This window comes from Camelus dromedarius, chromosome 19 (genome assembly GCF_036321535.1).
Source record: "Camelus dromedarius isolate mCamDro1 chromosome 19, mCamDro1.pat, whole genome shotgun sequence".
NCBI lineage: Eukaryota > Metazoa > Chordata > Mammalia > Artiodactyla > Camelidae > Camelus > Camelus dromedarius.
In genome coordinates, this window is record NC_087454.1 from 31,784,708 (window position 1) to 31,807,085 (window position 22,378).

The 22,378-nt window shown below is 46.7% G+C and overlaps 1 protein-coding gene across 1 annotated transcript; it reads left to right on the top strand.

The window, feature by feature from the left end:
- The first annotated feature begins 782 nt into the window (after positions 1 to 782).
- LOC105102165 (putative adhesion G protein-coupled receptor F2P) lies at positions 783 to 21,715 on the top strand. The gene is made up of 9 exons (XM_010995435.3): positions 783 to 876; positions 2,791 to 2,833; positions 3,534 to 3,685; positions 5,584 to 5,817; positions 6,720 to 8,081; positions 13,134 to 13,175; positions 15,375 to 15,434; positions 18,370 to 18,446; positions 19,655 to 21,715. The coding sequence occupies exons 1-8, from the start codon at positions 805 to 807 to the stop codon at positions 18,415 to 18,417; spliced, it is 2,013 nt and encodes a 670-aa protein (XP_010993737.3). The 5' UTR covers positions 783 to 804; the 3' UTR covers positions 18,418 to 18,446; positions 19,655 to 21,715.
- The last annotated feature ends 663 nt before the right edge of the window (positions 21,716 to 22,378 follow it).

Consider the following 22,378-nt stretch of genomic DNA (forward strand, 5'->3'; position numbering starts at 1 on the left):
ACCAATACCATTCAAAGAGCGTCTTACTCAGGGATTAGAAAATATTAAAATTATTAAAATTTAATATTATAAATTTCAACTTACGCGAGTCTTCCCTAGAGCAGAGATTCTGATGCAAACCCTCAGTTCTTCCTGACTCTTCCCCTTTATTGAGTCTACAGCGTCCCCGCCACGTGTCCAGCACTGTTCTGGGTGCCAAGAAATCCTTTCAGTCTCGACACCAGTCTTGGCAGAGATAACAATAACAGGGCGTGTCTGAGGTCAGTTTTGAAGCAGTTGCTACCTACCTACCTAGGAAGATACAGCTCCAGAGCTAGGCGGGAAATGAGGGACAATAGCCCAAGACTGGTGCTTACTCTCCTTCAAAAGATATTTGTAATCTGCTCTCCCCACCAGCTCGCCTCCCACCGTAGCCACCTACAGGTTTCCCAGCCCTGCCTCACTCACCCTGCTGCTCCCTGAACACAGGCTGGGATGCGTGACACCCCAGCGGGCAGCTTCCTTTGGAGACAGTCCCATAGTAATGTCACATGCAAGGTGACAGCAGAAGCTGGAGGTTATCACAGCCATGGCCTGGGCCTCCCAGGCTCAGCTGGTGCTCACACCTGCCGGGTCCTGGTGAAGTCGACGGGAGTCCACGGGGACGCCACCCCTGGAGCAGAGGAGCCCGAGCTGACAGCACTAAGGACCGAACCCAGTCTCAGGCTGAATGGTGTGCATGGAATGTTGAAAGCTTCAGATGGGAGACAGTTTGCCTTTTTGTTTCTTTTTATAGAAGCAAGAAAGGCAGCTGTGCAGAAGACAATGCCTCGGGTGCTTCTGCTGTACTGCTTCGTGTTTCTCTTGCCCACCGAGTCCTGCAGGAGGTTATGCCAGGTAAGAAAGGGGAGGTGGGAGGGTGAGCTGGTGGGGAGAGCAGATGGAAAATAAAACCCACCAGTTACCAGCCCTCAGTTATCTGAGCTGAAGTGTACAGAGAGGTTACTGGTGGAACGGTCCAGCTGGAAGAAATTGCGCCGACCGGTCACCAAAGCCCATTTTAGCGAACAGCTGCAAATTATTTTCCCATCCACTTTTTCTTTAAGTTCCTGAGATGCAAAGGGGTTCACATGATCCAAGGATGATAAACTTCTTTCCATAGCCTTTAAGGGCGAAGGTTTCAGGTGCTGATAATCAGGGCGGTGCTCCTTCCTTAAAGAAACTTGAGAACGTGGGGGTGGTGACCGGTGTTACAATGTCTGGGAGATGGTTAATGGTACTTAGTGGGCAGGACCCAGGAATGAAGCATTGTTCCACCCCAAATGGCATCTCCTTTGAGAAACCTGACGGCGAGCCCCATGGATGGGCTGGAAGGAGCAGTGAGCAATTTGGTCAATGGTTAATCCACCAGGGTGGAGTTTGTAGCCATGTACTATTGGTTAGTTTTGTAAGGCAGTGAGCCCTGTGGCTCTCTCCGGAACATTTTTGCACATACCATAGTCCTTTAAATTTCCTTATTCAGTTATATATTTAAAACAAGTTGTAGAGAATCATTGAGAGAGAGGATACAACAGTATTTGGAGCTTCTTGGGAAGAACGTATTATTATTTAAACACAAGATCTGGAAGGGAGCTTTGAGGTCAACTGCAGAAGCGTCGCTCACTTATTTTACAGAGAGGGAAACTGAGGCACGTGGTGTGGAGGGCGATCTGCTTGAGGTTACACGCCTGCCCAGCTGCAGGGCCAAGGCCAGGACCCTGTCCTCAGATTCCTGTTAACATGCATCTTCTTAGTAAGAGCCTCCTTAGGATAGAATGACTTTAGAAATTCTTTCCAGAAGTTTCCAAATGACATTTACTTTGCCCTCTAAGTGGTGTGCCCCTGGATGGGGATTTTCTCCATGACTCCCCTGGCCACCCCAAGCACTGAGTTGTGCCCAGCTCTGGGAGAGATTAGAGACCCCTTCAGAAAGACCTTTCCAGGAGGCAGCCCAACCCCAGAGTTTGGAACTATTTCTTCTTTTCATTTCCTCATCCACACTTTTTCATAAGATGGAACTTGGAGAGTAGGCCGAGCATGGGAGGCTGGCTATGTCTTCTTGGTTACTGGGCTCCCCTCACCAGGAACAGTCCATCCTTTGCTTCTCAACTTGCAGGTGGCTGGAGGCAGAGCTTCTTCCCGGCCCTCTCCCGACCTCTCTCAGGCAGCTTTGCAGGGTTAAGAGGTTACCGGTTTGCAAGTGTCTTTTTCACAGAATTAGGTGGAGGATGGTTGGTATCTGAAGCTAAAGTGACCCATGTCGGATGCCGCCCCAGAAATGAAGGGACCGGAAGGAGCTGCATGCGGACGCGCTTTGGCAAATCAGCTGGGAAGTGAATCAGTTCCTTCACTTAAGAAGGAAGTTTCAGAATTCCTTGTAAACAGCATACCCTGGCTTTCTGCCCACATATCTGATTAATACAATGTGACTTCGCTGGATTCCTTTTAATGGGTCACGCATTATCCAGAATTGTTCACTTTTAAGTGCTTTATTGTGGTGCACTGGAGACCACGGCCCACTCAAGATGGGTTTAGGGCATCCCGAGATGCTCGTAATTCCCTGCATCTTCCTCCTCCTCCTCCACTCAGACGTGGGGGGACAGAGCTGCGCTGTAGGGGTCAGGAGGGCTGAGTTCTAGTTCTAACCCTACCTATCATAGTAGGGCCAGCAGAGCTGGCCCACATGTGGTTATTAGTCTGTGATGAAAGCGAGTCATTGCGTTGGCACATCAGCAATTGCTTTTGACCTGAATTTTGATTTTCCCTTTCTAGGCTGCCAGCAAGAGCAAGGAGCAGGTGTCCGCCAGGCCACACGGTATGTCGGCATAGCTCACTAATGGCCAGACATGATAATGTTCATCTGTTGTCATGCAGGACTCTTCTCAGCCCTCTGTCTCCTGGAGATAGGACTCCTTGGTGGCTTGCGTTTGGACTCTCCTTTTATTTTTCTCATCTTAAATTGCACTTTTGACCCTTGCTCCCCTCCCCTCCCAGCATCCTTGCTCCATCCTGGTCTGAATTATTTGCCGTCAATCCTTCGGATTGAGCCAGCTCAAAACAGAGCAGCAGCTAGCATGGGTCTACGAGAACTCACTGGCGACAAAACTCCTTGTAAAGTCCTGGAGCTGGGAGGTTTCTCAGAGAACAGCCGGTACAGGGGCTTCCAAAGTGCATCATGGGAGCTGCAGGGGCCAGAGGAGCTGCCTGGGGGGGTTCCCGTGGGGTGTGAGAGTGCCCTTGTGGACTGAACTGTGGGCCCTTCCTCTCACTTCAGCTGGGACACTTCTACTTTTCTCTATTTTGTACTTTTGAGTTCAAACGTTTGTTGGAAACAATAGGAGTTTGTCACTGAAATGTATGACTGATCTCTTTCAATCATCCTCCACTTTGCAAAGAAAAGACATCTGGTGTCCACAGGACTTAGTGCCTTCAAGATGCTGACGCCATGGTAACTGATCCACGCAGTTGGGACCCCAGACCTCTCCATCGAATGCTGATACATTTTATTTTCTCAGGTGTATGCGATGGCGTTTGCTTAGAGAAGTCCTCCTGCAGCCAACCTTGCCCTCCAGACACTCAGGGGAATATGGGGTTTTTATGCAGGCAAAAGAAATGGCACAAGATCACTGACACCTGCCGGACTCTTACTGCCTTCAACATCTTCGAGGTAACACCCTTTCTCTCGCACTCAAAGTGGAGCCCCAGGTTAGCAATGCCTGTAGCGCGCAGTAAGACAGAGCCCGTGCATGGTAGGTGACTGCGTTTGTACATGAATTCAAACACACCTACCTGTCTTCTCCACACAAGAATGGAGCTCTTACCTTTGGGCATCTAAAGGTTTGTGCTGCGGTCTCCCACACCTTTTCATGCCGTAAGGCACCTGACCCTTTAGGTCAGAGCTGGAAGAGCCTACTTCTCCATCCTCACTCTAGCTCTGTAATACCCCAAAGCCTCGATAGATGTTTAATGTGTCCAACACTGAGCTGTAGCGCAGGGCAATCCTGAGAACTTTGAGGTGTGCAGAATTCAGACCCCACCTAAGATTCGCTGAATTGAATCTGCGCAGCACCAAGATCCCCGGGTGAGCTCTGTCTCATTAGGGCACGAGGAGTGAGTAACCCTACAGGGAAGGACTTTGCAGTCCAACAAACGAGCAGATTTCCGCATTCACTTAAGTAATTATACAGTTAAAAGGATACAATTTTACTAAGTAAAATCAGGGCCAATGTTATTTCTTCTCCCTTTGTTTCTATTTCTCCTTTTCCGGTGGGGCTTCAGCTTTCTGAAGTTCGGGTCCGATCCCTCCAGGGGAGTCAATCGGCTTTAGCATCTCTTTTGTCCTGGGAACATTCCCGTTCCCTGTTTTGGGGTGTGGCCAGTGCAGGCTACACCTGAAGTTCCCCACCAGACTTCCAAAAGCTGCCCACCCCAGGATGTCTGCCCCCCAGGCCCACCCCTGATTTGAGCCAAGATACACACGGAGACCCACATCCCCTATGTCTCCATGTGGAAATGCTTGAAAGCAACCTTGCAAACTGCTTAATAAAGTGAGTTCTGTTGGCCTCCCTTCCATCCAGAGTCCATCCGGCACCTGAAGGTGGGAGGAAGCCAAGACCATACATCTATAACCTGAAAACAAGTGTCCCTTTGCCCTGGGTGAGCACACTGGTGCTCGATCCCGCCTTGGCAGCACAGACTTAGGGAAGAGGCGGGCCCTGGGAGTGGCTCCGAGTTGTCCCGCAGGGAAGCCCAGTACCCAGAGGAGGGGCGGGGTTCTGAGCAGGCAGAGTGTCAGGCCGTGGACCCCTTGTCCAAGTGAAGGGGCAGGCAGGACCGGGGCCACCGAAGGGGTCCTCCAACGCAGCAGCTGGCAGTGTTTCCTAAAGGGCCACAGATAGCAAATATCTTGGGCTTTGTGAGTCAGATGGTCTCTGCTGCAACTGCTCAAACCTGTTGTCGCGTGAAAGCAGCCACAGGTAATACTTCAGTGAATGAGCAGGCTGAATCCCAATAAAACTTTATTTACAAAACAAATCAAGCAGCCAGCCTGGGGCCAGAGTTTGCCCCCACTGCTCTAAAGGGTGGGTCCCAGAGCCTGAACGTGTGGGAGTCGCTGTTCCCACTATTTTCAGTCAGTTTTCCGTCTTGGTGCTCCAGCTGATTCATCCAAATCCAGCCCGGCATTTCTGTTTCAAAAGTGTGCCCCCGTCCCTCCTCGGGAGCGGCAGAGATGAGCTTCTGCGGCACCAGGAACTGGCGTATCCGCACAGCGCGAGCGTGCAGTGTGCGCCCACAGACGGGGTCGGCGCGGCGGCGCCGAAGACGGCAGTCGCTGTTCTGCGGAGGGGTCGGGTGGGGGACAAGCTGGGGCTTCGCTTCCTGCTGAAACACCTTGGTATTCGGCAGGTCATTCCACGGCAAACGCGACTTGGAAAACGGAAAGCACCAAGACATGCTGCGGCAGGCAACTGTGCAATCAGGCTGTCTTAGATTTTAGTACAGGTCCGTTTCCATTGAAAACCAAGAGAACGTGATCAAAATCTCTTTCTTTTCGCCGTTTCTCAGGCAGGTGAATATTCCATTCAACCATCTGGAGGGACGAAAATAACTGAATATGCCAACAAGAAGTCGGAGACCATTACAGACGTGTTGATGCGGAAGTGCCCGCGGGATTTGTCCTGCGTGATCAGGAACATTCAGCGGTCTCCCCGCATCCCGGGGAACATCGCGGTCATCGTGCAGCTGTTACGCAACATCTCCACTGTGCTGACGACAGACGTCGACGAGGCGAAGATGCAGGTGGGTGGCCTTGAGGGTGCGGAGGGGTATTATTTTGGTGGGAAAGGAAGGCAGGTTAGTTGAATACTCTGCGAGCTTTCTGGGATCTGAAGACCCTGTCTTTCACCTCCGTCTCCCCAGTGCTTAGCATAACAAGTGTTCAAGAAGTCTTCACTGAAGACTAAATAATGGAAAAGTGAAAACATTCAATCAACAAACATTTAGAGAGACCACTTACTGGGCGCTGGATCGGACATAAACTTTTCCAATGTCCATTTGGCTGAAAGCCTCTGAGAACTAAGCCGGGTCCTGCAGAAGGAAGGACTTTTACTTCCATTTGTGAGTCAGGTCAGGTTGCTAAAATGGATAATAACTGAATGCAGAGAAAACAGCCTCGTGCGTCTGCTACAGGAATGTCCAATGGAACTGGATCCACTTTTTTATTTGCTTTGATCTTCAAAGCAGAGGATATTAAAAAGTAGGCTTCGTCTCTGAGGTCAATCTCTAGTTCAGTATATCCCTGAACAAGGTCCTGACCATAGTTGGGATTCAACAGAAGCTAATTATGTAATGGGTACTCTGACCGAGGGAAGCAGGTGCTAGTTCCACCAAGGTGGGAAGTGCATCTGAGGACGGCAGTGAGCACACGGGGAAGGCGTTGCATGAGCAGGAGGAGCGCCATCCCCTGACAGCTCTAACCTCCAACTCAAACTTCAGCAGCGGGCGGGTCCCCTGGGGATTTCAGTAAGCTGCTGATTCTGATTCATTAGGTCTGGGGTGGGGTCTGAGATGCTGGATCTCTAGAAAGTTCCCAGGGGGTGCCTCTGCTACCAGTTGGAGGACCCCTCTTTTTAAAAGTAAGTCTTGACTCTCCCGTCAGATTCAGAGAGTGGTTCAGTACTAATGCCGTTCTCCATCGACAGAGTTACAGCATCATGGCCAACCACATTCTTAACAGCAAAAGCATCTCGAACTGGACCTTCATCCCAGACAGGAACAGCAGCTGGGTCCTGCTCCACTCAGTCAATTCCTTTGCAAGAAAGTTGTTTATAAATAAACATCCCATCGACATAGCGGATGTGTTCATTCACACCATGGGCACCACCATCTCCAGAGACGACACTGGAAAGAATTTCTCTTTTTCCATGAGAGTTAATGACACAGGCGATGAGGTCACTGGGAGGGTGTCGATCAGTAGAGATGAACTTCAGAAGATGCCTTCTCCTTCTAAGGCCATCAGCATTGCCTTTCCAACTCTCGGGGCCATCTTAGAAGCCAGTGTTTTGGAAAACGTCACGGTGAATGGGCTTGTCCTGTCTGTCATTCTGCCCAAGGAACTTCAAAGAATCTCACTGATTTTTGAAAAGATCAGCAAGTCAGAGGAGATGAGGACGCAGTGTGTGGGCTGGCACTCCCTGGAGAGCAGATGGGACCAGCAGGCCTGTCAAATGATTCAGGAGAACTCCCAGCAAGCAGTTTGCACCTGTCGGCCAAGCAGGCTGTTTACCTCTTTCTCCATTCTCATGGCACCCCACGTCTTGGAGAGTCCGATCCTGGTTTACATCACGTACATCGGCCTGGGTATTTCTATTTGCAGCTTGGTCCTTTGCTTGTCCATCGAAGCCTTGGTCTGGGGCGAGGTGACGAAGACAGAGATCTCGTATTTACGCCACGTGTGCATTGCTAACATCGCGGCCTCCTTGCTGGTGGCTGATGTGTGGTTCATCGTGGCTGCCTTTCTGAGTGGTCCAGCCACGAGCCACAGCGCATGTGTGGCAGCAACGTTTTTTGTTCACTTCTTTTACCTTTCCGTGTTTTTCTGGATGCTTGCCAAGGCACTCCTCATCCTCTACGGAATCCTGATCGTTTTCCATACGCTGCCCAAGTCGGCCCTGGTGGCCTCTCTCTTCACGGTGGGCTATGGCTGCCCTTTGGTCATCGCGGCTATCACGGTCGCTGCCACTGAGCCCGGCAAAGGCTACCTCCGGCCAGAGACCTGTTGGCTCAACTGGGACATGACCAAGGCCCTGATGGCCTTTGTGGTCCCGGCTCTGGCCATCGTGGTGGTCAACCTGGTCACAGTCACACTGGTCATCGTGAAGACCCGGCAAGCGGCCGTCGGGAGTTCCATGTTCCAGGAGGTGAGAGCCATCGTGCGGATCAGTAAGAACATAGCCATCCTCACGCCGCTCCTGGGCCTGACCTGGGGATTCGGAATAGCCACGGTCCTGGATGACCACTCCCTGGCCTTCCACATCATCTTCTCCCTGCTCAACGCCTTCCAGGTAAGCCCGGGGGCTTCGGACTGAGGCCGCGTGAGAGAATTCGGGAAGAAGCTTTGTGAGCAGGGGTTTGTGGCATCATATTACTTTAGAAAAGACAAAGGATTTGAAATAGCCTTTGAGTCAGGAAAGAAGCTTTTGTTCCAGGAAGGCCTGGATTCAAATCTTGACTCTCATTGACTGATGTGTAACATTCTCTTGGGATATTTGCTTAAATTTTCCAAGCCACATTTTCCTCACTTATAAACTGGGTAGAAGACCTACCCACTTTATGAGTGTTTGAAAATAGAACAGTGAACAGGAAAGAACCAAATACTAAAATGACTGAAAGACCACAATTTGCCTAACAGTAGGCTGAGCTGCTTACTGTTTAGAAATTAAATGATACCGTCCCCAAAAATCTAGAAATGTAACTGTGCACATTTATCATGATTCTTTCTATTCAGAATTTTTAGTGACCATTGGAAACCTTATTTTAATGAAGCAAGCCATTCGGAGTGACATTAAAGATAAATTACCTCTCCTCTCTTATCTCACCTCTGTGAATTAAGTGATGTTCACAGTTTTATGTGCATCCTTGCCAAGTTTTCTACGATTATATATAAATATATTTTCACATAATACCTGGGTTAAAAATGTATTTTATTATACAACTTAATTGTTCCCTTAAAAATGCATCCTAGCATTTTATCAGGTTGCTATGTATAAATACATCTCTTTAATGATTCCCTATTTGATTGAAATTTTGGTTTTTTCCATTTTTTTCTGCCACAGTGTACTGATGAGCCAAAGTTTATTATACTGAATCTTAAATATGTAATTTCAATCTTAAATAATTGAAAAGAAAGCTTTTATTTTTCTAAAGGCTTCTACAAAATTACTTTTTTTTCCTGAATCTATGCTTATTTGAAAATAAGACTATGGTGTGTTACCTAGTGGGTAATAGAAAGTTTAAGTCAAATATGCTCTCATTTTGCTCTTTCAAAATTTAAGTATACGTGATTTCATTCTACAGTAAGTATCTTGATGCCTTAAAGAACAATGTTAATAGTAATAGGGGTGCCTCACCATTTGAATCTCTGGGTTTTATTTTTTTTGGCATTTCTGTAGAAAATATTAATTGCACTCTACATTTTTTTATAAAGTGGGAAACAGAGTTACTTTATTTATTTATTTTATTTTTGGGGAGAGGGGGAGGATGTAATTAGGTTTACTTATTTATTTACTTTTAGAGGAAGCACTGGGGATTGAACCCAGGACCTTGTGGGTGCTAAGCATTTGCTCTACCACTGAGCTACACCCATCCCCCTCACCCTGTATTTTTTTTGTATAATTCTTGGTAATTATCAATTGCCTTACCCTTGCTTATGCAGCTAGTCTTTGGTTAGACTGGGGTCAAAACGTAGTGTTCCTAAACTTCTGTTTCGGGTCCCCCATGGCCATTTGTCATGAACCCTTAATGACTTCATGTCTCACTCCAGCATTTTCCTTCCCTTGTCTCCCTCGCGGACATCTTAATCATGATTTTTGTTTTGGATCAGGCTGTGTACACCTGTATTTTGGTATCATGAGCTCCTTTACCTGTCATTACAGAGTCAACTTGTAATTTCAACTCAGTTTCTGACCTGACTCCTGGCCAGGAGGGTGGGGCATCTAAGTGCCAATGCCTATGGGACAGTGAGAAGCTGAGATCAGGGTCTGGGGGAGGGTCTGACCCTGCTCAGGCACGAGGCAGTGCTGGACCAGAGCTGGCTTGTACTGGCTCAAGAGAGCCGAGTGTTCCATTTTCAGGAATTGGTTGTAAACATGGACATCATTAAAAATTAAATTATATAAACTTTTATTTCAACAATTTCGATTAACAACAAAGGTCAAACATCCTTAAAAAGGCATCACTTAGCAATCGTTTGTCTGCATTTTACTATGATCTTGAGGGTACTAGCACCTGTTGTATCTGTAGGGTGGGGACAAGGTAAGGTCATGTGCCTGTCTCTTCCTAGCTTCATGTCCGGTGACGTCACGCTGCTAGATTTAAACCAACTGTGGTGGGAGTCTTTAAATATGGGAGTTGGCTAGTGCTACAGATTAGGAGAGTTGGTTATTGCATTTCCCAGCATAGCTGTTGATCGGGGCATCCCCTCCCAGTGCGGGAGGGGAGAAGGGAGAGCCATAGACCACTGATGGGGGGAACAGGATCGACTGAGCAGGAAAAAGCAGGACACACAGACACTGAGGATGAACTGAGAGGCAGGGGAGCTGAAGCTGATGGTGCAGACAGAGAAGAGAGACTCCTAAAGATACGGGGGGGTCAAGAGGACGCAGGAGAAAGAGTCTTTTTAAGATTTCCTGGTTTTGAAGCTCCAGCACCCCCTTTGCTGGAAGAGCACTGTTATGCAGCCAGTGGCTGCCTCGACTGCCCAGCGGTCAGTCCGTAACTTTGGACTCGTGTCCTCCCTTGTACTTACCGAGAATAACTGTGGGCTGGGTGAGGCTTGGGGACGCCTCATAGCTGTTTGCTGGGAGAAAAGTAAATGTTTTGGTCCATTCGGGCTGTTATGACAAAAATACCATAGGCTGGTTTATAAACAAGAGAAATTTATTTCTCACAGTTCTGGAGGCTGGGAGGTCCGAGATCAAGGCACAGATCTGGCATCCGGTGAGAGCTTGCTTCCTAGTTCACAGAGGGACAGCCTTCTCCTCCCTATCACCCCACGTGCTAGGAGGGGCCAAGGAGCTCTCTGGGGCCTCTTTCATAAGGGTGCTAAATTCCTTTCATAAGGCTCTTCCCTCATGACCAATGACCTCCCTAAGGCCGTACAGCCAAATACCTTCACACTGGGCATTAGGGTTTAACATGTGAACTCTGGGAGGATGCAAACATTCAGTCTATAGCAGTAATGCACAGTTTTTAAAAATTAAATTAAACTAAATTTTAAATTTGGGGGGAGAGTTTTATTTATTTTTCTTGATTTTTAATTATTATTTATTTTGTATTTTTAAAGTTTTATTAATTTATTATTTTAAGGGAGGTACTGGGGATTGAATTCAGGATTTTGTGCACGCTAAGCACGTGCTCTACCACTGAGCTATACCCTCCCCTCAAGCACGTATTTTAAAACCTGAGAAAACATCTTGAGATTTATCTGCTCAAATTACACTTTATCTACCAAAGGAAATTCAGAGAAGCTGCTTCCAGTGACTTCTTCTCAGTCAGTTACTAAACTCTGTGACTAATATTTTATCCAAATTTTCTGAATGACATTTTGTGTAACTTTCTTCAAGATGTCATGGGCCAGTGAAACGTGATCCTAGTGGAATATTTCCGTGTTCCGTATTTATAGCTGCACAGATGAAGATTGTATAGTAAAGCAATTAAATACAAACACAGACCCAGACATACACAGACACACACAAATACACAGAGACACCACATTTCTTCTTTATTTTGTGCCACGCATTATGCTAAATGTTCATATGAGTATAATTAGTCCAAACTCAAGAAATTGAAAATCCTACCAAGTGAGAAATTACTCTTAGTCCTTTAGTCAAGGGGATATATATTTGTGGAGGAAACAGGCTAGAATTGTGGTCCGCAGATCTTTTAAAAATTTAATTCTTGGAAAAAATTTATGAAGATTCTGATTTAAAATGTACCCCTAGTACCAAAACCAGACTGGGATGTATTTGGCTCAAGCATCTTTATACAAATGACATTTTATAACTAAAGGGACCATGCAGTCACATATCCTTAGCAGACACAATGACAGATTTCTAAAGTTATCTTGCAGGCTAAGAGTGTCACACGAAAGAGCAGTGTGATGGAAGCATGCCACACTTCGGAGTGCCTGCTGGACTGGCCGAATGGGGAGTGTGTTTTATTGTGCTGGGAGAATGGATGAGCTACATGGCCACGCACTGGTACCTGATGAGGACACTTGTCCCGTGAAGTCCTCCACCTCTCAGCTGAGCTTTCACAGATCATGGTCACAGGGGGTTGGTATTGTTCCTGCCGATGACCACGTGGCTGTGACATCTTTATGGTGCCATTTATGTTAAACCCATGAGCCTTAACAGGCCTCTGCTTGGATAAGAGTCACATTTGATGATGAAATCGAAGCCGCTTACCAAGGATGCTTAAATCATTAGCTCACATCTCTTCTCAGGTGAACCAAGGCCTGAGTAACCACATCTTTAAGAGAGATTTTGTCTAATGAACGATGCTGTCTATCACATTTTGAAAGCTGAATCTCTGAGCTTCCTTATGTGAAAAATGAGATGAATACTTTCCTTCCTTCTTCCAGAGTGGATTTGTGCCTATATATCTATATCTATATATCTATGAAAATAAAAATAAGTTGAAAACGCAAATGGAACAGCCTCTATTTGACTTTAATGGGGTCTGTCTTTGTATGCATGGTAAGACATATGAGAACTGATTAATTCCTTCCATATCATCATCTTCAGAGCACCTATGTCTGAGAACCTGTTAATGTACTTGGAAACTCAATCATTTTTCTGAGGATCCATGTACTTGATTTTTGTTTGCAAGCTTTATACCAGTTTTGGTTGTGGATGCGGGAAGGAGGTTGCGGGTATTAATGAAAGCTAAGCGCAGCCGCTTTTGCTTTTTCTGTGAACATTTCTTTCATTCCTGATTGTTCAGGGACTGCAAAGCTGCCATCCATTGTTTAACATGTCCTCGGACTCTAACTTGGATCATTATTTAATGGTGAGACGCACAGCTCCTGAGAAATGCAGAACACTTTATTTCGCCCAAATTTGAAAAGAAATTCCTGTAGTATCCTTGTGTGAATCTCAGACCTCAGTCTGCTTGGTTTACTGAGGTACCCGAGTGTCTAGAAGAGTGACTGGCACTTTGAACGGATCAATCTAGGTGCCGTAACCTTAAAATGAGAGAGTCAAAGATTTAATCATTGCTTTTATTTCAGTTTTCTTTCTACCAGAATAGAAACTGGTGATGAGTGCCAGTGTTAATTACTATTATCGTTATTATTTTGTTAAATGTTTTCTTCCTCCCTCTTGCATCTTTCCCAGGGCTTTTTCATCTTGGTGTTTGGAACAATCCTGGATCCCAAGGTACTGTAAATTATTCTTGTTTTTTTTTTTTTTTTCTTTTTCCCCTGCATTATCAGTACTTGGCCCTGAAATGCTCACTTGTAAAGACCACTTATTGAGATCTTTCACCTCAGCCATGTGCGCAGACACTTAAGAAGGACATCACTGTTCTCCATGATGCGAGTAATATCTACCAGCTTTCAAGCTCTTAGGGTGTTAAGCATTTTAGGTACCTTAGCTCTCATCCTTAAAATGATGCTGGGTATGCCTAGTTTTAGTTCTACAGATGAGGAACCTGAGACTCAGAGTGATTAAGGAGCTTGCCCGTGATCTCCGCAGAAACCCACTCTAACTAGTTGAAGCAGAAAATGTGATGAAATCTCACAGTCACATCTTTGGGAAGGTCTCTCTGGCTTGGGGGCATGGAGGCTGCACACAAAGAGTAGTTCCCAATTCACAGCACGGACGGGTCCACGTGAGACACCACTGCCCCTCCGCACTCTGCTGGGCACCGACAGCACTGCCCAGCAGGGCGACGTCAGATAGTGGGGGCTGAGCTAGAGTTGCTGCTCCTGCAACTCCTCCCCTCTGCCTGCTGAGGGCCACAGGCGCCTGCTTCTTGCATTGTCAGGTCTGATTGGCTGAGCCCAGGTCACGTGGTGACATCTTAGCTGCAAGGGAGGCTGGGAGGGTGAGTTCCTGGCTTCTCCCTTGCAGAGCAGTGGAGTCAAGGAAAGGCGTTCTCCAAATACAGATGAGTGTGTATAGTTGTTGGGAGGTGAAAACAAATAAAAACTGAACAAATGAACAAAACATCAATGTTTACTCAGGCTTCCAAGATCACCCACCTTCCATTGTGTTACCCTGCCTCTTAGATCGATAAAAGCAAATTTTCTCAAACGCGGATGCAAACGCCTTCACTGCAGGGTTTATTTTTTACTTTATGTATTTAATTACTGTACTGCCAATGCTACCCTACTATTAAGTTACTATCCAAGGCTTGCGAAAAACACATGTCACAGAGGTCCTTTCATTTTCTTATGAGGATATCATACCCACGTAGTAAAAGAGGTGACAGCTGGGTAAGTAGTCCTTTAGACTTGATATTTCTCTGGACTAGCTGTGTGCTGCTGGGGAGTCCCTTAACTCATGAACCCCAGATTCCTCAACTGGAACGCAGAGATAATGATGTTCTCCCTGCCTATTCCACTAGATCAGGATAAAAAACAAATGCAATTTCCCAGATGAACACACAGAGAAAGCACTTAGGGCATTATGTAGTTATAGACCGTATGATTATGTTTTTTCTTACAGACACCACAATTAGTATTTACAGCCAAAGTGGCAACAGCAGCCTAATTACGTATTAGTGAACCTTGTTACTTACTAGTCAGGGGTTGTGAGATGTGTAAAGAACCCCAAGACACGGAACCTCCTATCAAGATCAAAACCTCTTGTATTTAAAATTATAATGTAAAAGATAAACACTCAAAGATGTCACAGGACCATACATGGCTGACCGAAAGTTGTACATACCAGTATTCTTCTAACTTTTAGGATCAGTAAAAAAGCAGTGAGCCTCTATCCCCAGATGTGTATATTATTAATGTACAAAGTATCTATTGTGCACATTATGAAACATGAAATTAAAAAAAAGATGAGAAAAAAATTTAAATAGATATTCCAGTGTGTCTTCATGTATCTGGATGGATTCTTGAGTACACAGACCCCTCCCCCAACCCCAGGCAGAGCTTCTCTCCCTTTCGAGGCTGAGTTGTGACAAAGAAAACTGCACGTTCAGGGAAGGGGGAAGTCCCTCTGAGCTGGAGGACTTTGCCATACATTGACTGTGAAGACAGAGCTTCTTCGAGTCCTTGGAAGGCGAGTAACATTTTGTGCAGCAGAAGGAAATCGGGAGCAGATTCAAGCAGAGGGCGCCCGTATTCCGCAGGAGGGATTCAGGGAAAGTTGATGGGATGGTCCGGAGTCAGGGGACTTGAACTCAGGCCCCCACTCTTCCTCTTAGTAGCTGACTGGCTGGATGTCACTCAATCTCAGAGTCTTAATTTCCTCAGTCGTAGAATGGGGATAATAATATTGACATTTACAGGGTTAAATTCTGGATAAAACACTCCCTCATCACAGTGTTTGCCAGGCCAAAGCACACGTGTCGGTTTCTTATAATCTTTTAATTCTTAATGCCTTTTGTTACCTACCCAGATAAGACAAGCTTTAAAGGATCGAGTAACCTCTGCAAAATGGATCTCCAGGACATCAGAGGTAAAGTCCACACACTCACTCTTTGCATTTAAAAGCCTGACAAGGTAACAGCCACGTCGGAGTTTCTGGCATGTGAGGTGTTACTGAAACCATCACCTAACACTTTGGGGCAGGGATTATCCAGAAGTGCTGAGTGAGTGCCTCTCTGACGCTGTTCAGATTCTACCTGGAGTGCAGGGACCACATCCAAAGAGATGCAAGTAGACTTAAATGCAATCAGAAGAGAGTGACATGGGGGCAGGGCCTGGAGGGGTGACCCTCAAACCACAGAGCAGGAGAGCAGGCGATGAAACAGAGGAAGGAGAGGCGGTGGACAGTCTCGGGTCCCCATGACTGGTTCACTGTGACTCTGATGAGCTGACCCACATCCAAAGTGTGCAGGTTCCAGGGAAACAAATTCTGACCCTCCACAAAGATCCTCCTGATAGCTTGACTCTCAAGGCCCGCTGCCATGGTTACTGGAGTTGAAAAGAAGGCTGGGGGCCTGTTCAGGGACAGGATACAAGCCCTTTCAAGTATCTTCACTTCCTCTAACTTAGAAACCATTGTTATGCAGAGGTGTGACCCTCCTGCTGTTCCAAGTGAGGGGAAAACTGGGAAATTTTCAAGTGGCAGCAAAAGGAAATTCAGGGCTGATCCAGGGAACAAACCCAGTAATGAGAGGAGAGGTGATCTAGATTTCCCACGCCAGCGTCTGAAGGGAACCACGTGGCCTGCGTGGACTGGCATTGCAGGAGGTCTGGAGGGAGCAGGGCAGGGTCCCCGGGGGCTGGACACCCTGTGGCCCCAAGTACCAGCACTGCCCCCTCCCTGGATTCCTTTCCTTTCTGTTTCCTCCCCTTTGATTTCTTTACCCTCCTCTTCTCTGCTTTCTGTCCCCTTTAGCCTTACTCTTCCCGAAGCTTTGGCCTTGTTCCCAGTCCTCCATCTCCATACCTAGGTGATTGCTGATGGCCCTCATCCTTTCCAGCTGGAAACAAACAAACACACAAACAAACCAAGTTTTACTAAGAATAAACATTAATAATGATCTAAAGCAGTGGTTCTTAATCTTGGCTGAGTATCAGAATCAACCGTGAAGCTTATAAAAAATGCTGCCCGGTCCCCCTCCCCACACCCGAGATTCTAATTGGACTGGTCTGCAGTGTGACTTGGGTTTGGGGAGTTTTGCAAGCTCTGCAGGTGGCTCTAAGGTAGTCGGGGTTGAGATCTATTCATCTAAGCCTTCTGAAATATCTTAGCAATGTAAATACTTCCTCCACCCAGCCTACCTGATGTAGCTGTCCTTTACCACCTCCCCCGGGTGGGCCACCGTGCTCTCAGGAGAGAGACCTGGCTCTTCCAGTCCCTTCAGGCTTTTCTCTTGTGATCTCAGTACTGATCCGGGCAGCCAGCCACCCCAGGGAGATCCTGCTCTTCAGGGCTATGGAAAATAGTTATTTTGCCCATTTCCCCTTGTGTTGTTACCTGCAAGCTAAGTCAGGATTATACCCAGAACTTCATTATCAGTTTGTTGACTATCTGAGTCAGTGGTTTTTCCACGCTGGCTGCACCTCGGAAACACCTAGAGAGCTTTTAAAAAATACCACCTTCCAGGCTCCACCCAAGAAAAGTTACACCAGAAACTCTTGGGGTAGGGCTGAGTCATTTATTTTTTAATTTTCTTTATTTAAAACTGAAGTATAGTCAGTTTATAATGTTGTGACAGCTTCTGGTGTACCTAGTTATTTTTTTTAAATGCTCCCCAGTGGTTCTAACATGCTGTCAGGGTGAAGAACCACTAGCCTAGGCCCTTGGCAAGTTTATCCTAACTTCTTACGGTCCTACCTTTTCTCCACCCAGTAGTGGAAAATCAGCTTTATCAGCCCTACTCAGAGGAAGTAGACTATCGTCTGTCTTCCCCTCTCCTACTCTGTAGGCTGCTCCAGGTAGCAATCTCCTACGGTCCAGATGTAACTCTTTCTCCTTGGGGCACCTGCCTGGGGAGTGTCAGTTCCACTCCCCAAGCCCAGGATAGTAAATGTTCTTGTCTGCATTCATTTTATATCCACTGGGGTGAATGGGTCTATGTTGGTGTGGTGGTGACCCCACCAGTGGGGGACTGTGTTACCAACCCACACCATATGCCTGAAATACAAGGATACTTCAGACCCAGGTGCATCCCAAGGGGACGACTGGACCGTGGAGGATTTCAGCAGACCCGCTGAGAAGGAGCTGTTTGAGGGCTGGGGGTCGTTTTCATGTTTCTCTCTCTCTCCATGGCCCTCAACCACCTCCTCTCCACCTCCCTCCCAAACTAGAGACTCCTTCAGGAGAAGCGGGATCCAGGTCCGGCCATGGAGAAAGGGGAATCTCTCACACCAGCGTGTTTCCATATTGTCAGTGGTTCTAATATAATGAAGGAGAGGGGTGAAGTGAAAGCATGAATTAGTCTGCTGTAGGTCACAATTCTCCATGTGCTTTTTTTAAAAAAAATTGAGATATAGTTAATTTACAGTATTAGTTTCAGGGGTACAACATAGTGATTCAGTATTTCTATAGATTACACTCCAGTTAAAGTTATTACAAAATAATGGCTACGTTCCCTGTGCTGTTTATTTGCCATTGTAGCTTGTTTATTTTATACCCAGCAGTTTGTATCTCTTACTTCCCAACCCCTATCGTGCCCCTCCCCCCCCCCCACTGGTAACACTAGTTCATTCTCTGTATCTGTGACTCTGTTTCTGTTTTGCGCTATACATTCATTTGTATTATTGTTTAGATTCCACATGTAAGTGATATACAATATTACGGTTCACTTATGTGTGGAATCTAAACACAGTATATACTGTAAAATACTGTGTTTAGTGAAATAATTCTCCATGTGCTTCGGATAATTGTGATAATCAAAAACAGACCACTAATGACAAATCCAATTATCCTTTGTCTTCCACAGAACCTTTCTTCTGACTTCTCTCGTCACCCCACCAAAGGGCCAAGCTAACAAACCCGGCCACACTCCTAACTTGGGAGGTGAGTGATAAGCCAGTGGGGTCCCCACATACATGGCATGTATATGACATTTCTTTAAAAAAAAAATCACAGTTTGATGCATTCTAATTAGAAATGACTTTTCTTGATTGAAAGGATTCTCCTTACACAATCTACTCTCAGCTAGCTACGGTTAGAGAGACAGGCACACTTCTAATTCTTGGGCTTCTGAAATTTTTTATTGTCCCCGTAAAAGCGTCAGGCCTGTCTGAGGATGCTTGCACACCAGCCTGAGTGTATTTCAGAGGGAAGGGAGCAGAGGCGTCTGCTCTACACGGCTGCGCCCTCTCCCCCTCCTCTCTAGCCCCCTGGACATCCTCTATCATATCGACATCCCCAGATTTCCCACTGTGGCCTCTCTCTTCTCCCTAGTGTGAAAAGGTCAAGGAATTATGATGAACGCTATCTGTGAGAGGCCTTGGAGATAATGTAGAAGTTAATTCGCATTTGAGGTAGGGTCTGTGAGACAGGCAGAGACACGGAGAGAAACAGAGAGAAGGGAGCCAAGCGGGAAGCAGACAGATGGGGACACCTAGTGATGTGGTATGGCAGCTCGGAGTGGGAAGAGAGCTGCAGATACACGGACATGCGCAAACAGGTCTTCCAACCCTCTGTCTGCATGTCCCTCAAGATCCAGAGAGAGAAGACCAGACAGGGAGACAGGGACCCCACCCTGGGACCCCTAGCTTCACAGCCAGACAGAGAGATGCAGAGAGAGGCTGAGGGTTGCAGAAAGAGAGAGACCCAGAGAAATACAGAAATAAACAGAAAGAGCAACACACACAGAGACGGAGACTCATACAGAGACACACAGAGTGACAGAGACACAGAGAGAGATGTCGAGAGCCTCCGCCCCCACTCCAGTACTTCCCGGCTCCAGCGGCCTCTGTGACTGGGACCCTCTGCAGCAGCCCCAGGGCCTGGTACAAAGAAAGAAGTCTTTGCCAAGAGGAAAGGACATTGTCCAGCTTTGAGACAGACAAGGTTTGCAACTCAGCATTTGCAGCCAAGAGAACAAGGCTTTCCCTGGATTCCAGAGTGACTTAAAGGGAAGTGACTCTCCATTTGCCAAGGGGGGTATACCCAAAGGGGCTTGTTGTTCCAGAAAAAGTGACTCTATATGCCGTGGTCGTGGGGCTTTTGGATTTTGCTGCTTGTATGTTAAGGCTGTGACTTTCGTTCTTGGCCAGGTCATACATCCCAGGGATGGCGGAACCCCCAGGAGAAATACGCTGATTCCTGTCTCCTTGCCTCTGGGGATTGTGATGGAAACCTCCCACTCAGTGGTGCTGATGGAGGAGCATGTGAAGCATAAATACACGAGGATGGACGGCCCCCTGTCTGAGCTGTGCTGCGCTGCCACATGTATCTCCCCCACCCTCCGTCTCTTGTGTATATCGTCCTGGGCATCTTCAAGGGGACGGCAGGACTTTGGTCTTGTCGGGGCCTCCAGCTCCGCACGGTTGGATCATGTTCATCCTCGGGAAGAGAGCTCTGGCTCTTCGTGGCAATGGTGGCCCGCGATGTCACCTGGCTGGATTCTGTGGGTTGCTGAGGGAGGGCCCTCGTGAATAGTCACCAACAGTTGGGCTGACTCTAAGTAGGTCATTGCTGGTTCTTTGGACAAAAGGAATCCAACTGTCAGTACGTTCCACCCTCCAAATTTAAATTGATTGCACAGTGGCCTGGCTTGGGCTCAGATGCAACTTCTTTGGCTGTGAGCCAAGTGAAAAGCGTAGCGCTTTTGAACCAGATGTTCACGTGAAGAAGACTGAAGCCTAGATCGAGGCTTGAGCCAAAGGCAGAAACCCCAGTCCGCTGGCTCCCAGTCGTGGACTTTCTCCTCAAGACCGTGGAGCCACTGACGGCCGCCCTGTCTGCTCAGTGTCAGATCAACCCCCACCAACAACATGATGTTTTGAAACCGGCGCTGAGGAAGGAGAAATATCGTATTTCAAGTAATGAGCCACTCATTTTCTTAACCTTGTATGTAAACAAATTCAACATTCAAACCAGGAGCCACCTGATAGAAGAACAGTATTATAGGTAAAAGCCCTTCTAGAAAAAAAAAAAACTCGTTTATAAAGCAAGCACACAGGCAGATGCAGTGGAAGAAAATTAGTGGATAAAGGAAAAGAGGCCACATGTAGTCCCTCGTTATCCTACCAAGAAGCCAGTATTAATGATGTTACCTTACAAATGGGACAGTGAGACTGTCCATGAGATTTGTCAATGAGCGGAGTCTCATTCTCCCTTATTTTTTTTTTTTTACGACAAAAACTTCCTCTAAGTAGAGAAGTTTGAGAAAGCGAAAATATAATAAAGAGGTCAATGGGAAAGTAGAAAAATGCACCAACCTGGAGAACGAGCCATCTTTTCAGTGGCTTTGCTCATCTTGGGTCAATTGTATCCTTTTCAAGTGAAGTCAGAAAGGTTTTAGTTTCACATTTCCCAGTATATGTGTAGACTCTCTTTAAGGGAACGGAATGGGATGGACACAGTCCTGGTTTTCTCAATGCAGAGATTTCAGGATGAAGACATGTCACTTATCCAGAGTCATTTTATCAAAGGGAGGATAGAATCTCATGGAGCTAAATGGCTATAGCTGTTCATTTATTAGAGTATCTGTGAGTTCACGCACACACACACACACACACACACACAAACCCACACACAAACACAAGCCAGCACACTGCCATCGCCAACTGCATGAGTTTGGGTGAGACACTCTCTCACGGGAGCTAGTTCATTGCATCTAAATAAAAGTATGAAGCACTGGGTTCAGTCTGTTTCACAGCAGGGCTATCGGCCAGCAAAAGTTGCTGAACGATCTTTTCATTCAGTGTTACCAGAGTTGTGATACACAGTTCCCTGTCTCAGAAGGGGTGTACGTCATAGCGCAGACGTACACCCAGAGCGCCATCGGAGCTCTGCATCACCTTTTGCCTTCTCTGTGAAGTCTTCCCTGATCAGTCCAACCAGAAGTGCTAGTTCTCCCCACCTGATTTCCTATAATATTTATCACCTGTGCTGTTCACGTCACAGCCAACATTTACTATGTAATATTCTGTATTTACTTTTACGTTTTGTTGTTGTTGTTGTGGGCATGTATTTTCTTTCCCAGATAAGACCGTAAACCTTTGGGGACAGGATTACTCATTTTTATTACTCTGTCTGTCACTCACGTTTGTATGTCCAAAGAACAGAACAGAGTACCTTGTGCATAGAATATGTTCAATAAAATCCTTTGATTACACAACCAAAGGTTTGATGATACTGGCTTTTCCAATTTCCAAATGATGCGGTGCTTAACTATTGACCTAAATGGAATGACCCATTTCCACAAATGTCACCTCCTGGATCCTTTTTACTACAAACATTGTAACAAAACTGCTTTTCACTTATTTCTCCTTATTGTCAGCATCTCCCCTGGTAATACTTCAATGGAGGTTTTCATCGGATTTGGGGGACCAGGAAGGTATGTAAATAGGAGACGCTAGAGTTGGAGTGTGCGGGACTATGCGGTGATGAGATGGACAATCCACCAGGCTGCCCTGGCCCAGGTCCATGATCGTGGGGAGTCTCCCACAAGCGGGGACTGGGCCACTCACACAGAGAATATGTCTGAGTTCCCCAGTCATTAAAAAATAAAACAAAAATCTCTTTGGTATTAAGGTAGGGATTGGATCACAACGTACTGCTTGATGTCCTCGCCAGTGTTTTCCAAGTTCAACGTCAGTACAGGCAAAAATGTGATGGCCTTTAAATCATCAACCGCAGGGACACAACCTTGCATTTTACCCGCCCCCCCCACCCCAACGCCCCCGCACCGCGTTCTGATCAGCCCCATGCAGTAGATGCAACAGAGCCTCATGATCACCTGAGACGAAGAGCAGCAACGAAAGGACAAACAA